General features: G+C 40.0%; 1 protein-coding gene across 1 annotated transcript; it reads left to right on the top strand.

The window, feature by feature from the left end:
* The first annotated feature begins 807 nt into the window (after positions 1–807).
* abcc2 (ATP binding cassette subfamily C member 2) lies at positions 808–21,468 on the top strand. Its single transcript, XM_023409405.2, has 32 exons — positions 808–1,376; positions 2,883–3,059; positions 3,672–3,818; positions 3,914–4,054; positions 4,173–4,295; positions 4,449–4,504; positions 4,585–4,840; positions 4,988–5,172; positions 6,959–7,136; positions 7,585–7,839; positions 9,268–9,333; positions 9,669–9,806; positions 9,903–10,049; positions 10,134–10,218; positions 10,338–10,404; positions 10,513–10,639; positions 11,045–11,221; positions 11,633–11,800; positions 12,103–12,286; positions 12,530–12,665; positions 12,872–12,974; positions 13,094–13,313; positions 15,038–15,192; positions 15,847–16,002; positions 16,180–16,379; positions 16,523–16,649; positions 16,795–16,896; positions 17,317–17,460; positions 18,547–18,705; positions 18,793–18,959; positions 19,643–19,837; positions 21,136–21,468. The coding sequence occupies exons 1-32, from the start codon at positions 1,332–1,334 to the stop codon at positions 21,263–21,265; spliced, it is 4,716 nt and encodes a 1,571-aa protein (XP_023265173.1). The 5' UTR covers positions 808–1,331; the 3' UTR covers positions 21,266–21,468.
* The last annotated feature ends 1,929 nt before the right edge of the window (positions 21,469–23,397 follow it).

Genomic DNA, 23,397 nt, shown 5'->3' with positions numbered 1-23,397 from the left:
CACTGACACTACATATGTCAGGTTGTTGAGAAGATCTGTTTATGTTAAAGTTGCTTGTCAGTAATGAAGACATGGACCATTGTATAAAGCTGAAAAGATGCCACTGTGCTTCGACTTGACCCGCTTTAATGCAGAGAGACATCACATGGATCATAACTTCAGCAAAACAATGCTGTCGACTCCCTCTCATACAAAGTGCTCCTCTCTCTTTGTACTCACATGCAAACCTGCAGTAAATATCTTAGTTCCTGTGGTTTGTGTTGAACTAGTGTCTGGTAGCAATTTACCTCTGGAGTAGTCTGTCCAAAGAAAAAAAAGCCCAACTTCAGCATTATACGTAAACCTAAGGTTTTGCACAGTAACGCACAAGTTTTGTTTTTGGTCACATACTGTACCGTTTGGTCGCTTCAGGCTACAGTGATCTTAACTTGGTCTGACTGGTGAACTTTATCTGCTCTCAATCTCTCTTTTTGACTTGAATCTGTAGTATACAGCATGTTCTTTGGTTTAGGAGTAAAAAAGTCCTCCTTCTGAGCAGAAGAGGCAACAGAAAATCACATTATTTTACCTTCAGCCCAACAACCTCATTCGAATGAATGACTGCCTGAAATTAATCTGATGTGACTTGAGATCCGAAAAATGGTCCAGATTGAGTGAAAGCATGCAGAGGAGAGTTGGAAACATAACAGGAAAAGGGGTCTAATGAGCGCAAACCCATCCCCCCTCCCAACACATTCCCTTTTTTTGGTGGGCTGTCTCCCTAACACAGGAAAAACACTAGAGGAATACTTATGCAAGCCCCTCTGCCGCTCTCTTTTTCTTCTTACATGACAGAAATGTTGAACTTTAGACGCTCCTGAGCATTGAGGAGTGTCTGTGGGCCGGTACAAAGCTGGATTTTCTCAATGACTCTGACTACAGCAGTTAAGTTCTTTCATTTACATCAGGAGCACTTCATGTGTGCGATTCTTGCAGATGTGAAACAAGCCACTGAGGACCACTGGAAGATAAACCTCAATAACCTTCTGCCTGACAAAAAATGAAGTGAAGACTGAAATAATCGATAACCCACCTCTGCTCTCCCACATTAAATCAATACATTTTTGGCATACTAATATATTTTCTCTGCACAAGGACGTTCCAAGTTTTTCTTTCAGCTTAAAAGCCTCATGGCTCAAAGTCCCTCAGAGTAACGTCCTGTGATTGTCTCTGGGGTGTGGGTGGGCAGAGAGTAGGAGCGTTCTAGTCAAGCTCAGCAGCCGCTGAGCAGAGGGCAAGAGGCGCCTGGTTGTCTGGTCATCTAAGAGCAACTGAAGCCATCAACGTGGACCATGTGTGCCGCAGCCTTGGAGGAATACTGTGGATCCGTTTTCTGGGTGAGTTCAGCAACCAGAGCTAATGCAGCAGAGGGGAGAGACTGGGAGCTGAGGGAAATTGTGATCAGTTGGCTTCACTTTAGACTCACTTTCGACTTTCAAAATGAAAAACAGAAAAAACGTTTGACACATATGATCAATAAACTGTGCTGTAATTTCACTTAATGTGACTGGAGAATTACAGAGGATGGAAATGATAACACCCGTACACTGTAATACATGACAATGCAACATGTCTTTTATTTTGTGTCATGTCATAGAAATGATCACCTCAAGAAGAGTCAAGAAACTGTTATTTTACATATTGTCATGTCAATCCTTCGCACCATGACATACTGTAGCTAACTGTAGCTAACACATTTCAGCTAAGGAATGTGTGAGGAAGATTATGTTAAAGGACAAAGAGGATGTTTTAGCACTTTTATGTGAAAGCATTTTATGTTTTCAACCCCTGTACACAGTGAGCTCAGTGAACATGTGACTGTCCTTAAGTAAGATATGACTCAGCATGTAAAATCCCTGCAGGATATGTTTATGAGCTGCAACTCTGGATCCCTGTGACTGTAAGATAAACAAACCCTTCTCAATTATATTTAATGAATTTAACTGATAATAACAAAATGGTGAAAAGTGCATACACTTTCTCTGGTTTCAGCTTCATAATGAGAGGATTTGCTGCTTTTCTTCTTGTTAAACTGAATACATTTGGGATTTGGACTTTTGGTCAGAGACAAGACACTTGCATGCATCACCTTGGGCTCTGGGATGTGGTGATATGCAATATTTCACTTCTTTTGATAACTGTTAGCTAATTGAAAAAAAAAACAGTACAGATTGTGCTTTCCTCATGGGGAAATATATCCACTAAAAGCATCCACACAGATAAACACCTCCCTGTGCTGTCTAAAAACACACATACATACATCTCTTCCAGCTCGTACTGCTACATTCCCTCCTGGAGCATGTATTACTAATGTAGCCTGTGAAATGGAACAAAACTTCATCTAATAACAGGTTGCTGTCCGAGAGGACGGCAATAATTTCAAGTCCTAGAAACGCTAATAAATACAATTTTCTGTTCTCTGTCAGGGTCATTTGTTTTTATAACACATTAAACTCCTCAGTGTTCAGCTCCTCTCACACCACGTTCCTATCGGTCCATTAGATGGAGAGGCAGCTCTTCATTGTTAACCTCTCCAGGAGTGCGCTTTACACCTGCTGCTGTAAATAGTGAGCATGGACTAAGGATTTAATCACGTGTGAGTGGCTGTTGATTAAATTTCTAATTAGGGAGTTGTTTGGTGTCCCTGCGGTGTAATATTGCACAAGCTCTGGAGGTACACGGATGGGAGTGTGTTTGTATTGCATTTGCAGATTATGCAGGAAGCATGATTTTGTAAGGCTTCTGTTATCCTTGTGTGATGAACGTGTGTGTGTGTGTGTGTGTGTGTGTGTGTGTGTGTGTGTGTGTGTGTGTGTGTTTGTTTGTTTGTGTGTGCACTTCAGAATGCTTCATATGTGGATAGAGAGGACCCAGATCTCCCAGTATGTGTGGAGCAGACGGCGCTGGTCTGGATCCCTCTGGGGTTCCTGTGGCTCTGTGCCCCGTGGCACCTGGTGTCTCTCTGCAGAAGGACACAAGTGAACACAAAACACCTGTCCAAGAGCTACCTCTGCAAGCAGGTAACGCATACAGCAAGCAAAAAGAAACAAACAAGCACAGTGTTCCAGACATAATACGAGAGGGAAGAAGAGGGAGCTGATTAACACAAGCAACAAATATCCATTAGGAAATCTTGGCACAAGAGGTCAAAGATACAGTTAAATTCCTTCCTCAGTAGGCTAATTTGTATTCTTTATTTAAATATCCTCTCCAGTTATATTTTTAGACATATAATTTATATGGTACAGTATATGGTGAAACTCTGCTTGGAATTATAACATTACAATAATTTGTGTCTGGTTTAGTTTTTCCACAAAAACAGTTCAATTACACATTTAAATATTCTTAAAATTACATTTGCTCCTTCCCACTCTTTAAAAAAAATGCAGAGTCTATGAATGTGCAAATGTTTTTAGTTTCAAAAGTTCAAGTGTCTCCTGCACCTGCACTGCCTCTTAAACTCGTTGTGATGACACAAAACCACACTTGTATGTACACGTCTTAAACTGAGATTCAAGTTGAGCATGGAGAAGTTTTACCTTCTAGTGTCTGACTCTGCACAGTGAAGGTCAAACAAACAAGTGGATGAACGAAAGGCAAAACACGCTCACATCCCTGTCCCCTCCCCTCAGCTTGTGGTGTCTCTGTTGTTGCTGACGGCCATAGCGGCCTTGGCAGTCACACTGGGAGAGGATTATGGTCCAAGCAAAGACCCGCCATCAACAGTGAAACATCCTGGTGTATACTATGCAAACCCTGTCCTGTATGCTGTCACATGGGTAAATATAACAGGTTTTACATTTCTTTATCTGCTCAAGAGGTCAAGATGAAAAGATTATGTTTTTTTAAATTTCTGCCATGTCTTCTTTGTTAGATCCTTCTGCTGTTGTGCCAGGAGGGAGTGAGGCGAAGAGAAGGAGCGGTGGACTCGGCCACTCTCTTCCTCTTCTGGTTGCTCCTTGTTCTGTGCGACGTCTTCCCTTTCCAGACCCTCCTACGAGAAGCGCTTAGGCAGGTAGGAGCAAAAAAACGTTCAATCATCAAGTCGGGAGGTCGGGTAGCTGAAAACTGCTAATTTTACTCATACATAATGCGCCTTCCTCACCCTTGAACACGTGTCTTTCGACCATCAGGGAGAGATCAGTGATCTTCCTCGTTTCTGCCTTTTCTACATTTCCTTTGGCCTCGAAGTGATTGCACTTCTTCTCTCTGCTGTGGCTGATATCTCTCCAGAGGCTGAGGAGCATGTAAAAAAGGTACCTAGGCATCCAGATGGAAGCCTTTTTTCATACTGTCAAGTTCATAATAATGTAATATGCAGAATCCTCATTGCCTCAGCCTGCTGTGAACATAATACATCTGTGTGCTGTTTTTTGTATTTTTTTTTTATTTATTGTTGCTATTCACAGAATCCCGAGGCAGGTGCAGCATTTTTGAGCAGAATCACATTCAACTGGTTTAACAGGTAAGTTAAAAGTTGCTTGAATCCGAGCATACACCCGCACGTCTACGCCATTGACTTCCAACTTCTCCTCATCTCTCCAGCATGGTGATTAAAGGCTACAAGCGGCCCCTGGTTCAGGAGGACATGTGGGAGCTAAACGAGACAGACAGCACTGCTTACATCAACCAGCGCTTCCAGAATTTCATGCAGCCGGAGTTGGCCGCAGCTCGGGTCCGCTTCCAAACGCAGATGAAGAAGAAATGGGATAAGAACAGAGACAAAGCCCAGGATGTGGCCTTTCAGAATGGCCTCTCCAACGGTCTGGGGAAAGGCATCAGTCAGGATGTGTTGATGATGGTGAGAGTGTGCAGAGAAAAAACACTGAACACACATATATAGTGCATTCTTTTCCATTCCAGATGGATTTTATTTTTAATCAATGTCCCAGATTTATTGTTGCTGAATATGAATGGCAATGTGTGCTCAAACAATACTCTTCTTTAGGAGGAAAAGGGAAAGAAAGAAGATGAAAAGAAGAAGAAAAAGGACAAAAAGAAGGAAGAAGAGGACTATCCCAACTCATGGCTGATTACCACCATTTACAAGACCTTCAAAGGGGTGCTCTTCGAATCTGCCGTGTTCAAACTCCTGCAGGACCTGTTGGCTTTCGTCAGTCCTCAACTCCTGAAGTGAGTTAGAGTTTAAATAAAACCCTCTCATCAGCGACCGGATATAGATAGTGATTTTCTCCAGTTGTCTTATGAGCAGCTAATTTGCCTTGCAGATTAATGTGTTTACAGTTTTTTTTATAGATTTCATTGTTCCTTAAAAATCAAACCCCACTGACAAACCTTGAATCTGAAAAGTCAGTCTGCATCACTGTCAACAAAATAATGTTTTCTGTTTACTGTTTCACTCTGTCACCATTGTCTGCAATCATTAACACAGAGTCTGTATGCTCACACAAACACAACATAAAACAGTATGATGTTGAAGGAGGGGGAAACTCAGGATAGGAATTGATCTTTGTTTTTCACTTCGACCTTGTAGCAAAGATTTAATTGAATTCATGATGAACAGCTTAAAAAAAAAAAAATCAATGCAGCAGAACCAGAGATGTCATTTGTTTTGTCATTTTTGTTGTCATTTTCAGCTTCTGCTGATGCTGACACAAGTGGCATCATTTGAGGCAACTTATCAGACTTTACACAGCTTCCTCTAGAGCCACAAAAGCCTTTATATAACTTATTTCACATATGTAGATGCAGTACTATTCCCCAAAACCTGTAAACAGACTCTGATGTGTGAACTCATTGTTCCCCTTCAAAGCTGTATACATGTTGTGTGCTTGTGAATCATCTAACCCTTGAGTTTAGCTATTTAATATTGGTTAGCTTAAACATCAACTGATAACACAAGTGCCTCACAGGGGGAGGGGAAATGGTGGGAAAAAAAGTAAATGGGAAGCAAAATGAGGGAAAATGTAGTAATACTTCACAGTATTTATTGTAAAGATCTCTTTACAAAATGAGACCTGAGAACAAGAAACAATTACAAGAACACAATCAGCAAAACAAAAATGGCACAATTACACAAGAAACTGAGAAACAAGGTGATAAGAAAAACAAGAATCGTAATAAAAGGCACAAGATAAAGCGTTAAAATCTCCAAGGGAAATGTACGCCTCTATTTTGAGGGCAGTTTGGTCCATTTAAACAGCACATGGTACTCGAAACCAGCTTGAACCAGATTGAAAGGAGAGAACAGATGTCACGTAGTTTGGAAGCTTCAACAGTGGAGCTTTATAAATGACTGACATTCCTTCTTGACTGTAGGGAGGTCCAACCCACTGTGTGATACAGAGAACAAAGATGGGTACGTTCTTTGTCATTTGTGATAAAGTGTAGTGCACTATGATACACAGGGTTTAATTGCTGGAGTGTAGATGGGGCAGCATGACAATACAGAATATCAGTCAAGGACAGACGTTAAGGTTGACTGCAATAGTTTTACTGTTGGAGGAAGACAGACATCATTTCATTCTATACACGAAGCCTAATTTTTAAATCAAATGTTGAATATGAATCCTGAATGGTTGTCTATTGTCAAATATTTGTATGACTCAGCAAGAGCAATATGGATGCCATGTAAAGTTTTAATGGCAGGATTATGAGTCAGTGGAGGAGGTGGATTTAAAACTAGTCTGTCGTTAGGGAGTGATAATCGTAAGTCTGAAGATGAGTCAGGGTCTGCGCTAGGGTGGCTCCTGGGGCATATAAATTTGTATCATCAGCAACAATGGACGTTATTGATTAGGAACAATTCTATTATTTATGTATAATGTTAAAAGCAGTGGACCAAGGATAGAACCCTGTGGCAACCCATTTCTGTTTAATTAAGAATCATCAGCAACAGTTAGATCCTGGAAAGTCTGTGCGGAGCTTCCCCATTAACTAACTTTTTCTCTGTTGCTAGATTGATGGTCTCCTTCACTCAGGACAAATCCAGATATACCTGGGAAGGCTATCTGTATGCAGTGCTGCTGCTAGTGGTGGCCATTCTGCAGTCTCTGTTCCTGCAGCAGTACTTCCAGCGCTGCTTTGTGCTGGGGATGAAAGTTCGCACTGCCATCATGGCTGCTGTGTACAAAAAGGTAAAATCATGTGACAAAACCTCTCCACAGACCTGCCACAATACTCAGGACTGCCTCTGGTAGTTGCTACAGTAGGTGTCTCCAGGGCCACATTTTGCCATGATGACAGACACATATACACAAGGCGAAGATAATGCCAGCCCTGCTGACCCTATCTGTTCCGAAATAAAATGTTAATTTGTCAGCTGTATGAGTGAAAAATCACTTTTATCAACATGGGACCACAACATACCTAACACTGGAAATACTTTACCTCAGTCTCTCGTGTTTCCAACCTGAGCTATTCAATTACTCATACTTTTGGATACAGTAGTAACTGCACACCACCAGTCGAGAGTGTGAATTCAAAGAAAAATATATTTTTTGTTGGTTCTGTATCTTTTATCATTTACAATTTTATTACATTTTAAAATCTTGCCTGCTGTTCCTCCTTTATTCTTCCTCCAAGGCATTGGTTGTGTCTAATGACACTCGTAAAGAGTCAACGGTTGGGGAAACAGTGAACCTGATGTCAGCCGACGCCCAGCGCTTCAACGATGTGACCAACTTCATCCACCTGCTCTGGTCCTGCCCTCTACAGATAATCATGGCCATTGCATTTTTGTGGCTGGAGTTAGGACCTTCTGTTTTGGCAGGACTGGCAGTCATGGTGTTAATGGTGCCGATCAATGGACTGCTAGCCACCAAGGCCAGAAAAATCCAGGTCAGCAGAATTGCACACACATACAGTTTTTACAGCTTTAGAAAATAGTGTACTGCGTTTAACAAAAATAATATACCACAATTGTAGTTAGGGTTTAATAAAACTTAAATACTTGAATGTCATTAGTAATACTGAATAACAACATCACTGAATTAGAAAATATGGCACACTAAAAAGTAACACATTACACCAGGATCTGTACAATTTACCTACATGCAACGGTTGAGGTGGTGAAAATAAAAGTACAAAATAAAAGCACAACAAACATTTTTTTAATATAATTTGCGGTCTTCAGATTCACTTGTCCCTGTTTTATCATTTCTTTAACAGTTTCCATCATTCTATTAGACATGTACATACATGGTCTGCTATGTTTAGACTTTAGAAACAACTGGGAGAATAACTAGCTCCATTATTTTTAATAATTTGTCAGCTCTTGACTCTTTATTGTACTGATTATTCAAACAACATAGAGACATACTGAAAGCACAGAAACATTGACAAAAATATTCAATATTCAAAGTTCAAAATTAAAAAACAGGAAGCCACTTTCAAGGTCGACAACTTGCTTTACTTTCTGACAAATAATGAACTCTTCCATGTCTTTTTTTATTATAAAGCTGGTCTCGGGTCTATATTAAAAATGTGAAAGTATCAAAGCTTCAGACCACAGAAAAATTCACATAAGCTGTATTCAGAAACTCGACCGTACAGTCTATGCTTAAAAAGAGCCGTCAGGACTTCCATAGCTTTATGATGTCACAACAAAGCAGTCACCCCAAACCTGGCACAAACGTTCCCACCATCCAACCTTGCAGCATTTATATAAGTGTTAACCTGAAATCTGCTACATTTTTAGTTAATCACTCAGAAAACAGTCAGCCAACCAGAGGAGAGGCTTGGTGCCTCTCTTCTGATTGGCTTATCAACCTGTTGTTGCTAGAGCTCCAGAGAGAAGCCGGAGAGAGGAGAAATAAAACTATATAGAGATGATTTTTGGTGCTTAAAACCACAAATATATCTTTTTATTGATATCAAAACTTCAAATAAAACACCAAAAAAGTGTTAAGCTCAAGTCTTTGCACACTGGTAGTAAAAATGACTGCAAAACACACAGAGATTAAACTCCAATCCATTAACATGGACAACAAGGTTGTGCATGTGGAACCTGTCACTAATTATATTCCCTCTGTAAACAGAGGTGACAGAATCAAACGGAAGCATAGAGGCCTGAGCCGAGGAATGTCAACAATTATGCATGGAGCTAGCATCATTACCGTCCATATGCAAACCTACGCCTGCATTTCACTGCTTGTTCCATATGTAATTTGTAATTTGACATTTTCAAAGAAATATGCTTGGCTGCATTTACTGTCACATGTTTTTGTTATTTTCCTTTATGTTTTTTTAACATGAGTCTCTTTTCAGATAGAGAACATGAAGTTCAAAGACAAAAGACTGAAAATCATGAATGAAATACTCAATGGGATCAAGGTGAGTGCCTTTATTCAGTGTATTCATAGTAATTGGTGTAAGATTACCACCTCTGCTGCTTTTCTTTTTCTGATAAATAGTTCAGGTGGAGTGGTGGGGTGGGGGGACTCTAAGTGAGGCCCCTTCCTCAGATGAAAGGCTTTTATGCTTGAGGAAAAAGCTGAAATGTTAGTCCGCTGTTCCTTCTATTGTACTGCATCCACCACCTGTGGTTTATTGGCGTTGACTACATAAGATATGAATGCTATTCCTCTGTTCCCCACCCTTCCTTTTCCATGTCCTCCACAATGCCCTCTCCTCCCTCGTCCCCCCATCCGTCCTTTGCCTCCCCCCAGATTCTGAAGCTGTATGCATGGGAGCCATCCTTTCAGGCGCAGGTGGAAAGCATTAGGGGGCAAGAACTGAATGTCATGAGGAAGTTTGCCTACCTGTCGTCTGTCTCTACCTTCATTTTCAGCTGCGCTCCAGCTCTGGTGAGTCCTGTGAAGAAGCGTCACAAAAAAATGAGAAGCGGCTGACTAAAGAAGGTCTTTGCAAATCCTTTTTCTCACACTTTTCTTTGGCCACAGGTTTCTTTGGCCACATTTGCAGTGTTTGTAGGGGTGAGCTCAGAGAACGTGTTGACGGCTGAGAAAGCTTTCACCTCCATATCGCTTTTCAACATCCTCCGATTTCCCCTGGCCATGCTGCCCATGCTCATTGCTGCAATTGTGCAAGTAAGAGAGCAACAACTCACGGTACATACTCACATACCAAACCTTTGCCCATAGCCCGTTAACCTGTATTTTTTTTCACTTCAGACAACAGTGTCCAGGAAGCGCCTTGAGAAGTTTCTCGGAGGTGACGATCTTGAGAGTGACATTGTGAAGCATGACCCCAGTTTCAGTATGTTCACCATCAGCCTTCACTCCTGCTCCTCTGCTGAGCAGCAAAGATTATTTATGGATTTTTTGGTAAATGTGCAGTTAATCTGTCTTCTCTGTGCATCTCTTTTCATCCGTTAGACTCTGCTATCAGCGTATGTGACGGTTCCTTTGCTTGGGAAAGAGATGCTGAGCCTCTGCTGAAAAAGTATGTCTGTTTCGTCAGACACAAAATTACGTGTTTGGATATTACGCAAAAAAATATGTTTGTCTTTTACTGTTTTTTGACCACATTACCTCTGTGTGTGTTTTCCAGTGTGTCCTTAGACATTAAGCCGGGTCGGTTGGTGGCAGTGGTGGGAGCTGTGGGCTCAGGAAAGTCGTCTCTCATGTCAGCTCTCCTGGGAGAGATGCACAGCACCAAAGGCTTTATCAACATTCGGGTGATGCATAATTTTTTGTCTTCATGTCTGTCTAGCAATAAAAGTGTGTTCAACCAAGTAATGTGCACACAAAAGAAAATGTTTTCAAATGGTTTCAATTGATCAATATTTTTTAAAATTTATTTGACAATTGAAAATTCAGAATTCCTTTGCGCAGCAGTAATTACAATCATCGAGGATTAAAAGACTATAATAAACAACAAAGCCTAAAAGGCTCAATGTCCTCCAACAACAACAATAGAGGCGGCTACATACAATGTATAAGTCTACAGCTCTTTAGTCCATGGCCAACTCCATTGCAAAAGATAGTTAAAGCTTATTGTACCCATTCTTCACAGAAGTGGCTGGACAATATTGTCGTTACAGGAAAGTCTGAGCCTGACCCTTAATGATCTTTCTCCCCAGGGTTCCCTTGCATTTGTGCCACAGCAAGCCTGGATCCAAAACGCCACTCTGAGGGATAATATTCTGTTTGGCTCTCCCCACGAGGAAAGGAGGCTCCAGGAGGTGATACATGATTGTGCCCTGGCCCCTGACTTGGAGCTGCTGGCTGGTGGAGACCTCACTGAGATTGGTGAGAAGGTAAGAATCTATTCAAGGGTTTAAGGTTTCGAGGATTTGAACATGTTAGGATGTATTTATTAATTAATATATGTAAAATCATTGTGATATTGATTATTGGTCAAATTGCCCTTTACTTCCACTGTTTTTGCATCTTTTAGCTTGTACTTGAAATCAGGTGGTGTGATTCCATTATTTCCAAATATAAAATCATCTTGCAGGGACTTTGAACTTGCTCACAAAACCCTGACTGAGAAAATCATGTCTAGTTTTATTTTTCTCAAGGTTGTGCTATTGTTGTATAATAATGTTGTTTCAGTGCTGATGGGACGCTTAAAAACACAGACAACCGTTTAAAGCTAATATTTTGCTTGTGCTGTTTCTCTTCTCTTCTCTTCCCTTCTCTCCTCTCCTCTCCTCTCCTTTCATCAGGGCATCAACCTCTCAGGGGGTCAGAAGCAGCGTGTTAGCTTGGCCAGAGCAGCTTATAGTCAGGCTGATATTTATCTACTGGATGACCCCTTGTCTGCTGTGGACTCTCATGTAGGAAAGCATCTCTTTGATAATGTGATTGGACCCAATGGACTACTCAAAGATAAGGTTTGTACTGAACCCCAATTAAAGTATTGATCAGTATTAAATTCTGCACTTCAAAATAACTAGGATTTGACTGGTAGAAATCATAGTAAAGTGTTGAATACAGTGTATTGGTAGCATTAGCAGCTGGCAGTTCAGGATATGAATAGTTTTTCTAATCAAAAATAGGTGTGAAATAGTGGTTTCCAGTCATTCCATAGGCCTGCTGGTAAACACACATTACAGTGTTTTAACTTTTGATTATTTATTGCCCAAAGTGAATTGTGGTTTTGAAGCTGACGCCCAGTGTGTCTTTATCTGTACAGACTCGTATCCTGGTGACTCATGGAGTGAACTTCCTGCCTTTCGTAGATGAAATAGTGGTCCTTCAGGATGGAAGGATTTCTGAGGTCGGATCCTACAACAGCCTTCGTGCCAGCAGAGGAGCTTTTTCTGAGTTTCTAGACACATATGCCAGAGAGCAAAGTAATCAGACCCAGTCAGAGTCAGGTAGCTCCCCCTTTTGTCTCGCTGCATTATGGACATGAGCTGCACAGATTGCTGACGTATGCAAAAACTGACTGCATATGTACTACTGTGTGATTATGAGTTATATACAGGGTGGCATTATTTAGATGTGCTGTTTTGCCTTTCTTTGTATTTACCAATGTACCAATATTTTATACTTATATGATTAACTCCGTTACCTCAAGCACTGTCAAGTTAATAAAATGTGTGACCCTATTTATTCAGATCCTTGCCAGGATACCGCAGATGTGGAGCTCATCCCTGAAAGAGAGGATATGCAACCTGACTCTCCTTTGGAGGACACAGTTTCTGTTACTCTGAAGAGAGAAACTAGTATCCGCCGCAGCCAGCGCAACGGCAGGTTAGTGGTGGATGATACAGGCTGTGTGTGTTTGTGTGTGTGAGTGTGGATTAATGTTGGGGACCGGGGGGGGGGGGGGCTTCTTAACCAAATCACCACTATTACAAGATCTCATGCCCAGAAAACAAGGACAATATTTTATATTGTCCTGGTTATAATATTGTTTCTTTTTTTTTAATTTTGTCTGTTCTGTCATTTTTTCTTAGTGTCAGACTAAGAAAAAACAGTTCTATAAGAAAATCTGAGAACATTGGTGAATCAAAGAAAGGCCAGAGGCTAATAGAGAAAGAAGCCATGGAAACAGGACAGGTGATATAAGTTGTTGGTCTACCTAAATACTTTTATCAACAGCACAAATGAAAAAATTAGAACCTGTTTCCTTAGATATTTTTATTTACTTTTTATTTTTTTCTTGCTTTGACATCCAGGTGAAGTTCTCAGTCTACCTTCAGTACCTGCGTGCCATGGGCTGGGGATATGCCGTCATGGTCTTCGTGGTTTACTTCATCCAGAACATTGCGTTCATCGGTCAGAACCTGTGGCTGAGTGACTGGACCAATGATGCAGTGGAGTACTATAACATTACATACCCTGCCTGGAAGAGGGATACCAGGGTGGGAGTGTTCGGAGCTCTGGGAGTGGCTCAAGGTAACTGAACAGTTCAACTCACTGCAGTCAAGCCTTTTTTTATTTATATATTTTCAGATTCATGTCAGTTAACTTCAATGCTAAAGTGGGGGGGGGGTTTCCCTCCCACTGACAGTAAAAACTCTGTCTCTCCTACATTCATGTTCCAGTATGTCTTTATAGTATTTTATGTGCAACCTGCACATAAAAGTGGTGGAGCTGCTGCGTTTGTGTTGTGTGTGTTGGCTGGTAGAGAATGGACTTAAGCTTCTATGAGGGTTAGAATACTTTGTATTGGTAATAAAACATTGTATCCGTTCAATTTGGGTTTAATTACCCAAAGCAACAGACTTGCTGACTGGAAGCGTCCATGTGTTTGGTTTTCAGGCTGTTCCATATTGTTAAGCAACAAGTCGGATATAGCAGAGCTGTCCAAGGAATAATTACAGCACATAACTCCCTGTACAACCACAACCTGACATTTGTTCAAGTCTGTTTAACATAATAGGCTCTAAGCTTTACAGATGGTACAGGTAGGCATACTTCTGAACTTTAGGCAGAGCCAGGCTAGCTGTTTGTCCATACTACTGTAACTCCACCCTTAATCCATCTCTATACTTAACACACAAGCACAGATAGTTGTATTCATCTTCTCATGTAATTCTCAACAAGAAATTTGAACTATTAACTTTAGGTTAGAGTTAGAGAGGTTTTTAGCTGCCTTGAAAGGAAAAAAGCATTTGCTTGAGTCCTATTTTTATCGTCTAATATTTTCATGCTAATGACCCAATTATATCCTCTGTTACTATTAAGTTTTTAGCAATTTATGGTAATTTCATACCGTTTAAATCAAATATTCCGCAGAGACAGGATGAAGGATGTCATGATGTTAAAAAAAGTGTAGAACTGAGTGTCCTGTTGAATTTTAAATTGATTATAACAGTGAACAGGAGTGTAGATGATAGCACTTACCCTCAGGGAACATCAGAATAGAGGAGCTTGAACTGAGGATTCACTGTGCTGCTGTCATTTTTGAAGCTTGTCACTAGTGGTGAACTGCCTTGCTTGTTATGACTTCCACAGAGATTCTATTTTGAAGTGCTGCTCAGGTTTATCCAGCAGATTCCTCTTACTTAAGTGATAAGTGGCTCTTTTGGATTTTCAGTGATGGTATCGCTACGGCAGATCAGCTGCAGATGCATAAATGAAACACCAGCTAAGATGATGTGTGTATTATTTCAGAACTCTGCCTTAGTTAATGGGTTGCTCCATTTAAGCAACTGTAACTGACTAGCTAACAGTGAAGAGCACTTAAGGTCGTTGTGAGAACGTTGTTAGACTTTGTTCTTTTTCATGTAAAATGAGGAACAGTGTACCTGAAAATAACCAAGGCCTGGATTTATTTTAGCACATCCCTGACTATTTACTAATGGATGTGCCATGCTAATGTTTTAAGATGGTAAAATGCAGTTTCCTCTTCTCGTGATGCCCAGGTCAGGTTTATTGACTACACTGGGATTTTTTTTGCCTGATTGTTCACATTTGTCCTTTTTCACAGTACCAGCACAAACGTGTCTTTGTGATTCTCCAAATTTAGATTAGTCTCCATTTAAAAGGGCCCTTTAGTCTTAATTTTAGTTTTTTATACTACTATCCTCATTCATACTTTTTTGCAAAATGTATTTCATTTTGTGTGAAAGTATAGTTATAGGGAATATTTTAGAAACTCTCTCCTTTCATGGCAGGCCTCTTTGTGTTCCTTGGTACACTGCTCCTAGCCAATGCTTCGGTTGCTGCATCTCAAATCCTGCACTCAAGGCTACTTAACAACATACTGCGTGTTCCCATGGTGTTCTTTGACACTACGCCTATTGGAAGAGTGGTCAACCGCTTTGCAAAGGTAAGATTAATTCATTCATTCAAATTTTTTTCTTTCATTCTTATTTAGCATCAATTCTGCAATCCAACACAGAAGGAGCACTTTTGAAGCCCTCTAAGCTTGATGTCCATTCTTTATGCTGTCAATTAAACAGTCAGTCAAACTTTATTTGCATAGTACCCTTTGCATACAATTCAAAGTGCTTTACGGATGACTGAAAAGACGATAATAAAACAGAATGAATGTGAACTGTAAAAACAATTTCAGACTAATGCAGAAGACGAAAAAAGAAATGTCATAAATACAGAGTAAAAAGTAAAAAAAAAACAAGTATTTTAAGAGAGTCATAAACTGGCAGGCAACCAAGGACTTTAAAACAGGTCCAATGTGTTTGTTCCCTCTGGTCCTCTTTGGCACTTAGGCAGAGTTCTGAGTCAGCTTTTTTTTAATGAGACTTCTGTTCTCGCAGGCGTCCCCTGAGGTGTACTTAAATATGTCCTTGTCCACCAGGAACTACAGCATCCCAAAATGAGATTGTTTTGATCTATTTGGATCTGTTCTTGGTCATTTGAAAGCACTATAGTAATTATTAGTAATAATAATAATAATAATAGTAGTATAGTGATATTTAATTACCTTTAATAGAGACTAACCATCCTAACACTGGTCCTAAAGGACATTTTCACAATAGATGAAGCCATTCCTCAATCCTTCCGCTCCTGGCTCCTGTGTCTGTTGGGCGTACTGGGGACACTGTTTGTCATCTGTTTGGCCACTCCTTTCTTCACCATCATCATCATTCCTCTGGCCCTGGTCTACTACTTTGTACAGGTGAGCTGAACAAGAGTGAGAAAAAGACAAGCTTAAGAAACAGAAAGGAGACTAATTTCATGAAAACTAACAGAATGAAATGGAAACTGTGAATATTAAAGAGAGAAATGCTTGTTCCTATTTGAAAGACAATCCAGTTAAATCATATCTGTCGTCTTACCCTCTCTCTACACCCAGCGGTTCTATGTAGCCAGTTCAAGACAGCTGCGTCGGCTGGACTCGGTGTCTCGCTCTCCCATATACTCTCACTTTAGTGAGACGGTGTCAGGCTTGTCAGTCATAAGAGCCTACAGCCATCAAGAAAGGTTTCTTAAACACAACGAAATAACTATTGATGAAAACCTGAAGAGTGTCTACCCGTGGATAGTGTCAAACAGGTTAGATAACTGCAAACACAAATCATTACCAAATATAAACACATTCATTTTTTAATGGGTTATTCATTGTGTTGGTGAATGATGACACCCTTAAATCTGTGTGTATGTGCATGTATTTCTGTGTGCGTGTGTTTACTTTACAGATGGCTGGCCATCCGTCTTGAGTTCCTGGGAAACCTGGTGGTGTTTTTCGCGGCTCTGTTTGCTGTTATTTCCAGAGATTCTCTGGACAGCGGCCTGGTTGGCCTGTCGATATCTTACGCCCTTAATGTCAGTCCCCTGATACACTCACATCACACACACTGCAGATAATAACGATGATGTTCGTGGCAATAATAATTACAGTGCGATGATAATAAGTTATAACAATGCAAACAATGTAAACAGTGCCCTCTCTCCTATTGGGGCTCTGCAGGTAACGCAGACCCTCAACTGGCTGGTGAGAATGACCTCAGAGCTGGAGACCAATATCGTTGCCGTGGAGAGAGTGAGTGAATACGCCGAGCTAGAGAATGAGGTATGTCGAATTGAGAGTTTTCTCTACATTCAAAAATCGCTCTGGGAACATGACCCCCACTGGCACATGCTGCAAAAATAGGATATGCACTTTAGTTACTGACATTTAGTCGTTCAGGTTTAAGAGCTGGCCAGTAACACATGATTTCTTGAAATTTTTTAATAAATGTGATGAAATTTAAGTGTTCTTCTTTAGGTATACAGGTGTGTAAGGGCTTTTTTAAAAGTGTGTTCAGATAGCGTCATCATTTGTTTATTCAGTTGGGTTTTTTCTTACTTTTTAATGTGTTCATATTATCCAGGTACTTTCCTAGTGTATCACAGCTCACCTTGACAACTACATTACACATCTGTTGTGTGTGTGTGTGTGTGTGTGTGTGTGTGTGTGTGTGTGTGTGTGTGTGTGTGTGTCTTTCTACAGGCTAAGTGGGTAACTGACACTCGGCCTCCAGAGAATTGGCCCGCGGAAGGGAGGCTTCAGTTTGAAAACTACCAGGTCCGTTACAGATCTGGATTAGACTTGGTGCTGCATGGAATCACCTGTGACATCAACAGCACTGAAAAGGTGTGTGTGTGTGTGTGTGTGTGTGTGTGTGTGTGTGTGTGTGTGTGTGTGTGTGTGTGTGTGTGTATTGTATGCATAGTATTATGTCAGTATGCAGCTTAATACATCCAATATATCTTAAAATATAATAATTTATAATAATAATCTAATAAATAAATAATAATAGTAACAGAGGAGATAAGATAATTGGGTCATTAGCATGAAAATATTAGACGATAAAAATAGGACTCAAGCAAATGCTTTTTTCCTTTCAAGGCAGCTAAAAACCTCTCTAACTTAAGTGTTCTGTAACTGTATACGAGTAGTTGTAATATGCAACTCTATAACTAGTAACTTTAGGTCAAGAAAACCTGAAGAACCCAATTAAATAGGTTCATCATTAAAACTAGATGTAAAACAAAGTTTTTTTTTAATTTTAAAATGAGTTTTAGAACCTACAAACTAAAAGAGTAGTTTATATTGCGGCTTCTATGTGATGGCTAAACTACTTGTCTAAAAGAAAATAACTGCATCTGAATTTCTCTCTTGTCCCCTCTCATTGGGGCTCTTTCATCTTTGGAAGAAAATAGTGATGTTTTGTTTACTTCAGCCTGGTCTCCATTGCTTTTCTTAGCAGCATGCTGGACTGAGGTTTATTTTTCCGTGGATTTTCTGTTGATGAAGCTTGAATCGTTCGTCAGTCAGGGTTCTACTATGTCTTCAGTGCGCACACAGGCTTCAGTACAGAGCATGTATCTGCAACAAAGCAGGGATGATTATAACCACCTCTCTGTCAGAGAGCTTTTGTCTTTGTTTCTTTCACCCACTGACTGCCTTGGACTGAGGCATATCATTTATAAGACACAGATACAGACACACGCCAAACAAATCAAGCTCCTGCTTCTGTAAACATGAAAAAAAAGGTAATTACTAGGTGTTCTGACACAGGTTTTAAAAGCTTTCACAAACACAGTATACGCTGCAGTGAGAATACAAAACTTCCACTAAAAGCTTAAAGATGAACACTTACATGAAAAGTAAAAATTTGTAAGCCATTGTGTTAAATTACGTATTTTGTGTGCTCGCTCTCTCTCTCATTGCATGCAGATTGGTATAGTGGGCCGCACTGGAGCTGGGAAATCAAGCCTAACAAACTGCCTGTTTAGAATCATTGAAGCTACTGAAGGTCACATCCGCCTGGATGATATAGATATCTCCACAATAGGCCTACATGACCTGAGAAACAGCCTCACGATCATACCACAGGTATGCACAAAAAAACATACACACTAACCCCTCACATAGTATTCAGTTTTAAAAGGTACGCTGACACATCCAACCCTGTGGGCGCAGGATCCAGTGTTATTCTCCGGGACCTTGAGGATGAACCTGGATCCATTTGACAGATTCCGTGATGAGGACATCTGGAGGGTGCTGGAGCTCTCTCATCTGAAGGACTATGTGGCAGGGCTGCAGGAAAGATTACAACATGAAGTCGCAGAGGGCGGAGAGAACCTCAGGTGGGCCACAGAAATAAATGCTACTCTTCCACATTACAAAAGATTACAGATACAGCAAATGAGAATATCTGATTATTTCAGATGGGTCGTAAAGATACACAAAGATACAGTCAAAACACAGGCAAATGGCACAGAACATACTTGATGCCCAGTAGATGAGTTATTTTAAATGTTGATTTGTAACCTGCAAACATCTAAAAATGTATAAATCTTCCACAATCTTCCACTAGGGGATAAATAAAGTATCTATCTATCTATCTATCTATCTATCTATCTATCTATCTATCTATCTATCTATCTATCTATCTATCTATCTATCTATCTATCTATCTATCTATCTTTTGTAAAATTTGCAATCATATGTCTGCCAAATGAAATGTCGACCAAGTGCAATACACACCAAGATTGTTTTAATGAAATCATTAAAACCACCTGGCCATGTGATGACCTTCAGCATCCTCAGATGTCATTTAACTTGTGTTGAGTGTTTTGCACAGTCTAAGCCTAATGGAATGTTAATGCACACCACCCACACAGCTCGGTCGTTTGAGCTACAAGGCACTAAAATCTCCTACAACAGGGAAATAACCCTTCAGTGTATTTCAGGCAAGAACTAATGGGTGTCTATTTGTGGTTTCATTCCATCTCTGTTTTGAGAAATCAACACGTCACTCTCTTCCCAGTGTTGGACAGAGGCAGCTGCTGTGTCTGGCTCGAGCACTGCTGAGAAAGTCTCGTATCTTAATCCTGGATGAAGCCACAGCAGCCGTTGACTTGGAGACAGACAACCTCATTCAGAATACCATCCGCAAGGAGTTTTCACACTGCACTGTCCTCACCATTGCCCACCGCCTGCACAGCATCATGGACAGCTCCAGGTGAGTTAGTGTGCCTTAAAATCTTTTGATGAGAGGTCCTAGTGCTGATACCACTCCAGTCGACAGTAAATTTATTTCCTCCTCCATACATTTTTTATTTTGTGCATGGTGAAGATCCCACAAGTTGCCTTGAATTTATTTGTAAGAATAATAAATATTATAAAGCAAACCTCACCTGTGCTGTCACACTTCCCTTTTATTACTGTATGAAAATGACAGACTTCTGTTAGGCAACACATGCAGAATATGTAAGAGTGTTATTCTACAAAATAATCAAACTCAAGGTCCACTAACGCAGTTTTTCCAGAGCTGTCAATACATTAATTTGAGCATTTTAGCATTGTAAGCAGACATTTTGTCCATTTTGGCTTAAACGGTGAAACATTGAAAGTAGCAGTAGCAAAACAATTTCAACTCAAGGTCCACTTTGCTGATCATTACAGAGCTAATTACCATATCACATGGTCTTCATCAGCAAATGTTGTTTGCTCAGTTGTCATAAAACATTTTAGATGTTGACTTTCTATTATTCTGGGCACTTTTAAGTGTTTTAGGATAGAAGTTTTTAAGGATAGAATTTTCCTTGTTATTGTTTAGTTTATTCGTCATGCCTCTGTCTTCTATTTCAGTCCCAAACAATGATCTGTTTCAGTGTAAGGTTTCCTGGGCCAGGTGTTCCAGCAGTTAGGGTTCATCCTCTGTTGTGACAGAAGCCACAGCTGTGAGGTTCAGCTGCTATAAGCACAACTGTATTGAGAATCAGACATGAAAAGAGCTGTGTGACTTCAAAGTCTCCGATATTTTGTACCTTGATGCACCAGCAGCACTATAGACTAGATGAGAGAAGAGGTGAAGGAGTGTAGGAGTAAAATGCATGAATTTATTCATTTTATTGTATAGATTTTATCTGTATAAAATACACTTTAAAAGTGCTTCAATAACCACTAGATTGTATGCAAGGTGTTTAGAGCTTTGTCCTCTCCCTCATGCCACTTAATAGATATTTTCTTTTTTCTTTTTATTTGCAAACACATCATCAACATTTGCGTTGTCCCTTTACTCTCATTGGTGGTCACAGTCATACTGTCTCCCTCGCCTTCCCTCCTGTCTTGTTTGTTATGTTATTTTTCTACCTTGAAGTGCTGTATATTCAGATGGCTGACACAAATGGATGGGCACATGATCCATCTCTTTCACATTTGAGCAGGAAATGTATCTCTCTTGGATCCTCCTCTGCCAGCCAGTAATGACGTGCTGTTCTGCAGGCTACCATTTACGCCTGTGTTTCTCCTCCACAGGGTAATGGTGCTTGATGCTGGTAAAATAGTGGAGTTTGACTCCCCGAGCAACCTGCTTGAGAGACGAGGCATTTTCTACGCTATGGCAAAGGATGCTGGGATAACACGAGAGGATGTCACAGCTCTCTGATTTTGCACTTTTTTTCTTCTTTAGCTTTTGTTTTTTGAATGATGAAATTCCATAAATTGTTTTTGTTGTTGGATTTAAAAAGCTGGATTGTGCTTTGATTTATAAAATGTTGGAATATTTGTATTTATAGGAAACAATATAAAGAAATCATATTCAGGATGTAAAAAATTTTTATATGTGAACAATAAATATTCTTTCTCAAATTAAGTTTAATTTTTTTTAATGAAAAGAACCACCTTTGTTGAAGGTAAATTTCCAACTTCTTGTCTTGGTTAACTGGGCCATTAAAAGAGCAAATTAGACATTTTGGGAAATACAGTTTGTTGCTTTCTAGCCAATAGTTACCAGCAGTGTAGATTGATGCTACTCTCATGTGTTTACAGTAAATATAAAGTTGAAACAATGCTGATGGCAGAAAAGGTGACTGTGTTTCTATTAGTAATTCCAATGGTCATATACATTTTTTGCACACCGAGAGTCTACCCACACAAGGGGTTGTGCTTGAGGACACAAAGCTCACCAATTTAAGTGTGGTATTGATTTCATCTGTAAAAATGAAATTGTTGGTTATGGCGACAGCAGTAACTTAATCAACTGTGTTATTTGTACGAGGTGACAAAAGCAAGTGGTTTATATCATATATCTGTTGAATATCTTAAATAAGTCAGTATGAGGATAGCTCTTGTCCTTGCTATTTATTTAATTGATGTTATGATTCATGGCTACCAGACTCTATGCTTTCTGTTCTGATAATGCCAGCCTTTAGTGCAGAGGTGGAAAGGCAGACAGTCTAGATAATTACAGGTTCATAACTTTATTCTATATTTTATTTCATGCTGTCAGAATTCTGCTGGACACATTTAATGAGTTCGTTAACTCCACAGAAAACAAGTTTGGCTTTAAGGCTAAACGTGGCACTGACGTGTATGATAAGGAAATTGCAAAGAAATATAGAGGTAAAAAGTCATCAGTTCTGTTTGCTAACTTTAAACAAAGAGGGGTGCCCAAATACACTGTGAGAATTCTGGCTCACTGATATGCACACCAATCTATGCAAGTAAATGGGGCATTAGTTTCTCAGCCCCATTTGGGCTGAGCAATGGTGTCAGACAAGGGGCAATTTTTTGGGGCAGTTTTTTTTTTATCGTTTGGTGATACTCTAATGAACTTAATTATCCATGCAGATGATATTACGGTCCTTTGTCCCTGTAGGTTAGAGTTCATGGTTTACAGCAGCTCCTTACTATTCTGTGTATGCCGTGGAACATGATATCAAATACAATGCCAGTAAGAGTGTTGTCATGATCTATCGAACTAAATGGAAAAAATGTCTGAAATGACTTTAAATTGTCTGATAATAATCTCAGTGTCTGTAATAAGGAAAAATATCTATATTAGAGGAAAAATAACGGGTGATGAAGATATTTGTAGCTAATGCTGAATGACTTATGCATAAGCAAACATTCTCTTACGCAAGTTTAGTACATGAAAATTAGTTTAGTACAAAGAAAAGTGAAAATGTCTCTGTTCAGAGTATTTTGTTCATCACTCTGTACTGCACACAAACAGAGATAGCAAGCTCAAAGAGACTTCAAGTAGCATATTATGATGCCACGAGGACATTACTTAAGAGAGCTTGATGGTGGTTACAAAAAGTGTGTCTGCATGAGTACAGGTTAAAGCAGCTCTATTGAGGATTTTCTATCAGCCACGGTTGTGACCATCTGTATGTGAGTGAGTGAGTGAGTGAGTGAGTGTGTGAGAGGAGCGAGGGGAGCGAGGGAGACAGAGGAAGCAAGGGTGAGACAGTGAGTGAGAGTCAAAGAGGGAGAGAGAGCCACAGACAGACAGGGAACAAGAGAGACAATCAAAGAGGTGTTTCATGCTTGTGAAGACAGGTGCTGGGCTTCATCCTGGATTTTAACCTCTAAAAGGTAAGTCTATACATTACTGATCCAATAGTGTCTGTAAAACAAGAATCATCTTGATTCTGTAATTTAGTGATTATGCTGGCAGTGCAACAGGTTGCACAGTGTGCTTGTGTGTGTGTGTGTTAGATTTTAATCAGGCATTATGAATCCTGTCAGACTTCCAGTGCTTGTTGTTCTAATCAGTCAATTTTCACTGATATT

The sequence above is a fragment of the Seriola lalandi genome, unplaced genomic scaffold (assembly GCF_002814215.2).
Source record: "Seriola lalandi dorsalis isolate HSWRI2012SDOR001 ecotype SW California unplaced genomic scaffold, Sedor1 jcf7180002054391, whole genome shotgun sequence".
NCBI lineage: Eukaryota > Metazoa > Chordata > Actinopteri > Carangiformes > Carangidae > Seriola > Seriola lalandi.
This window is presented reverse-complemented; position numbering and strand designations above follow the sequence as displayed.

What these genes read in the sequence shown, in the direction of transcription:
- abcc2 (XM_023409405.2), top strand. Translation starts at nt 1,332, where the DNA reads ATGTGTGCCGCAGCCTTGGAGGAATACTGTGGATCCGTTTTCTGG. An exon ending in ACGCCGAGCTAGAGAATGAG is followed by an intron (nt 16,897 to 17,316) that starts GTATGTCGAATT and finishes GTCTTTCTACAG; the next exon opens with GCTAAGTGGGTAACTGACAC. An exon ending in GCCTCACGATCATACCACAG is followed by an intron (nt 18,706 to 18,792) that starts GTATGCACAAAA and finishes CTGTGGGCGCAG; the next exon opens with GATCCAGTGTTATTCTCCGG.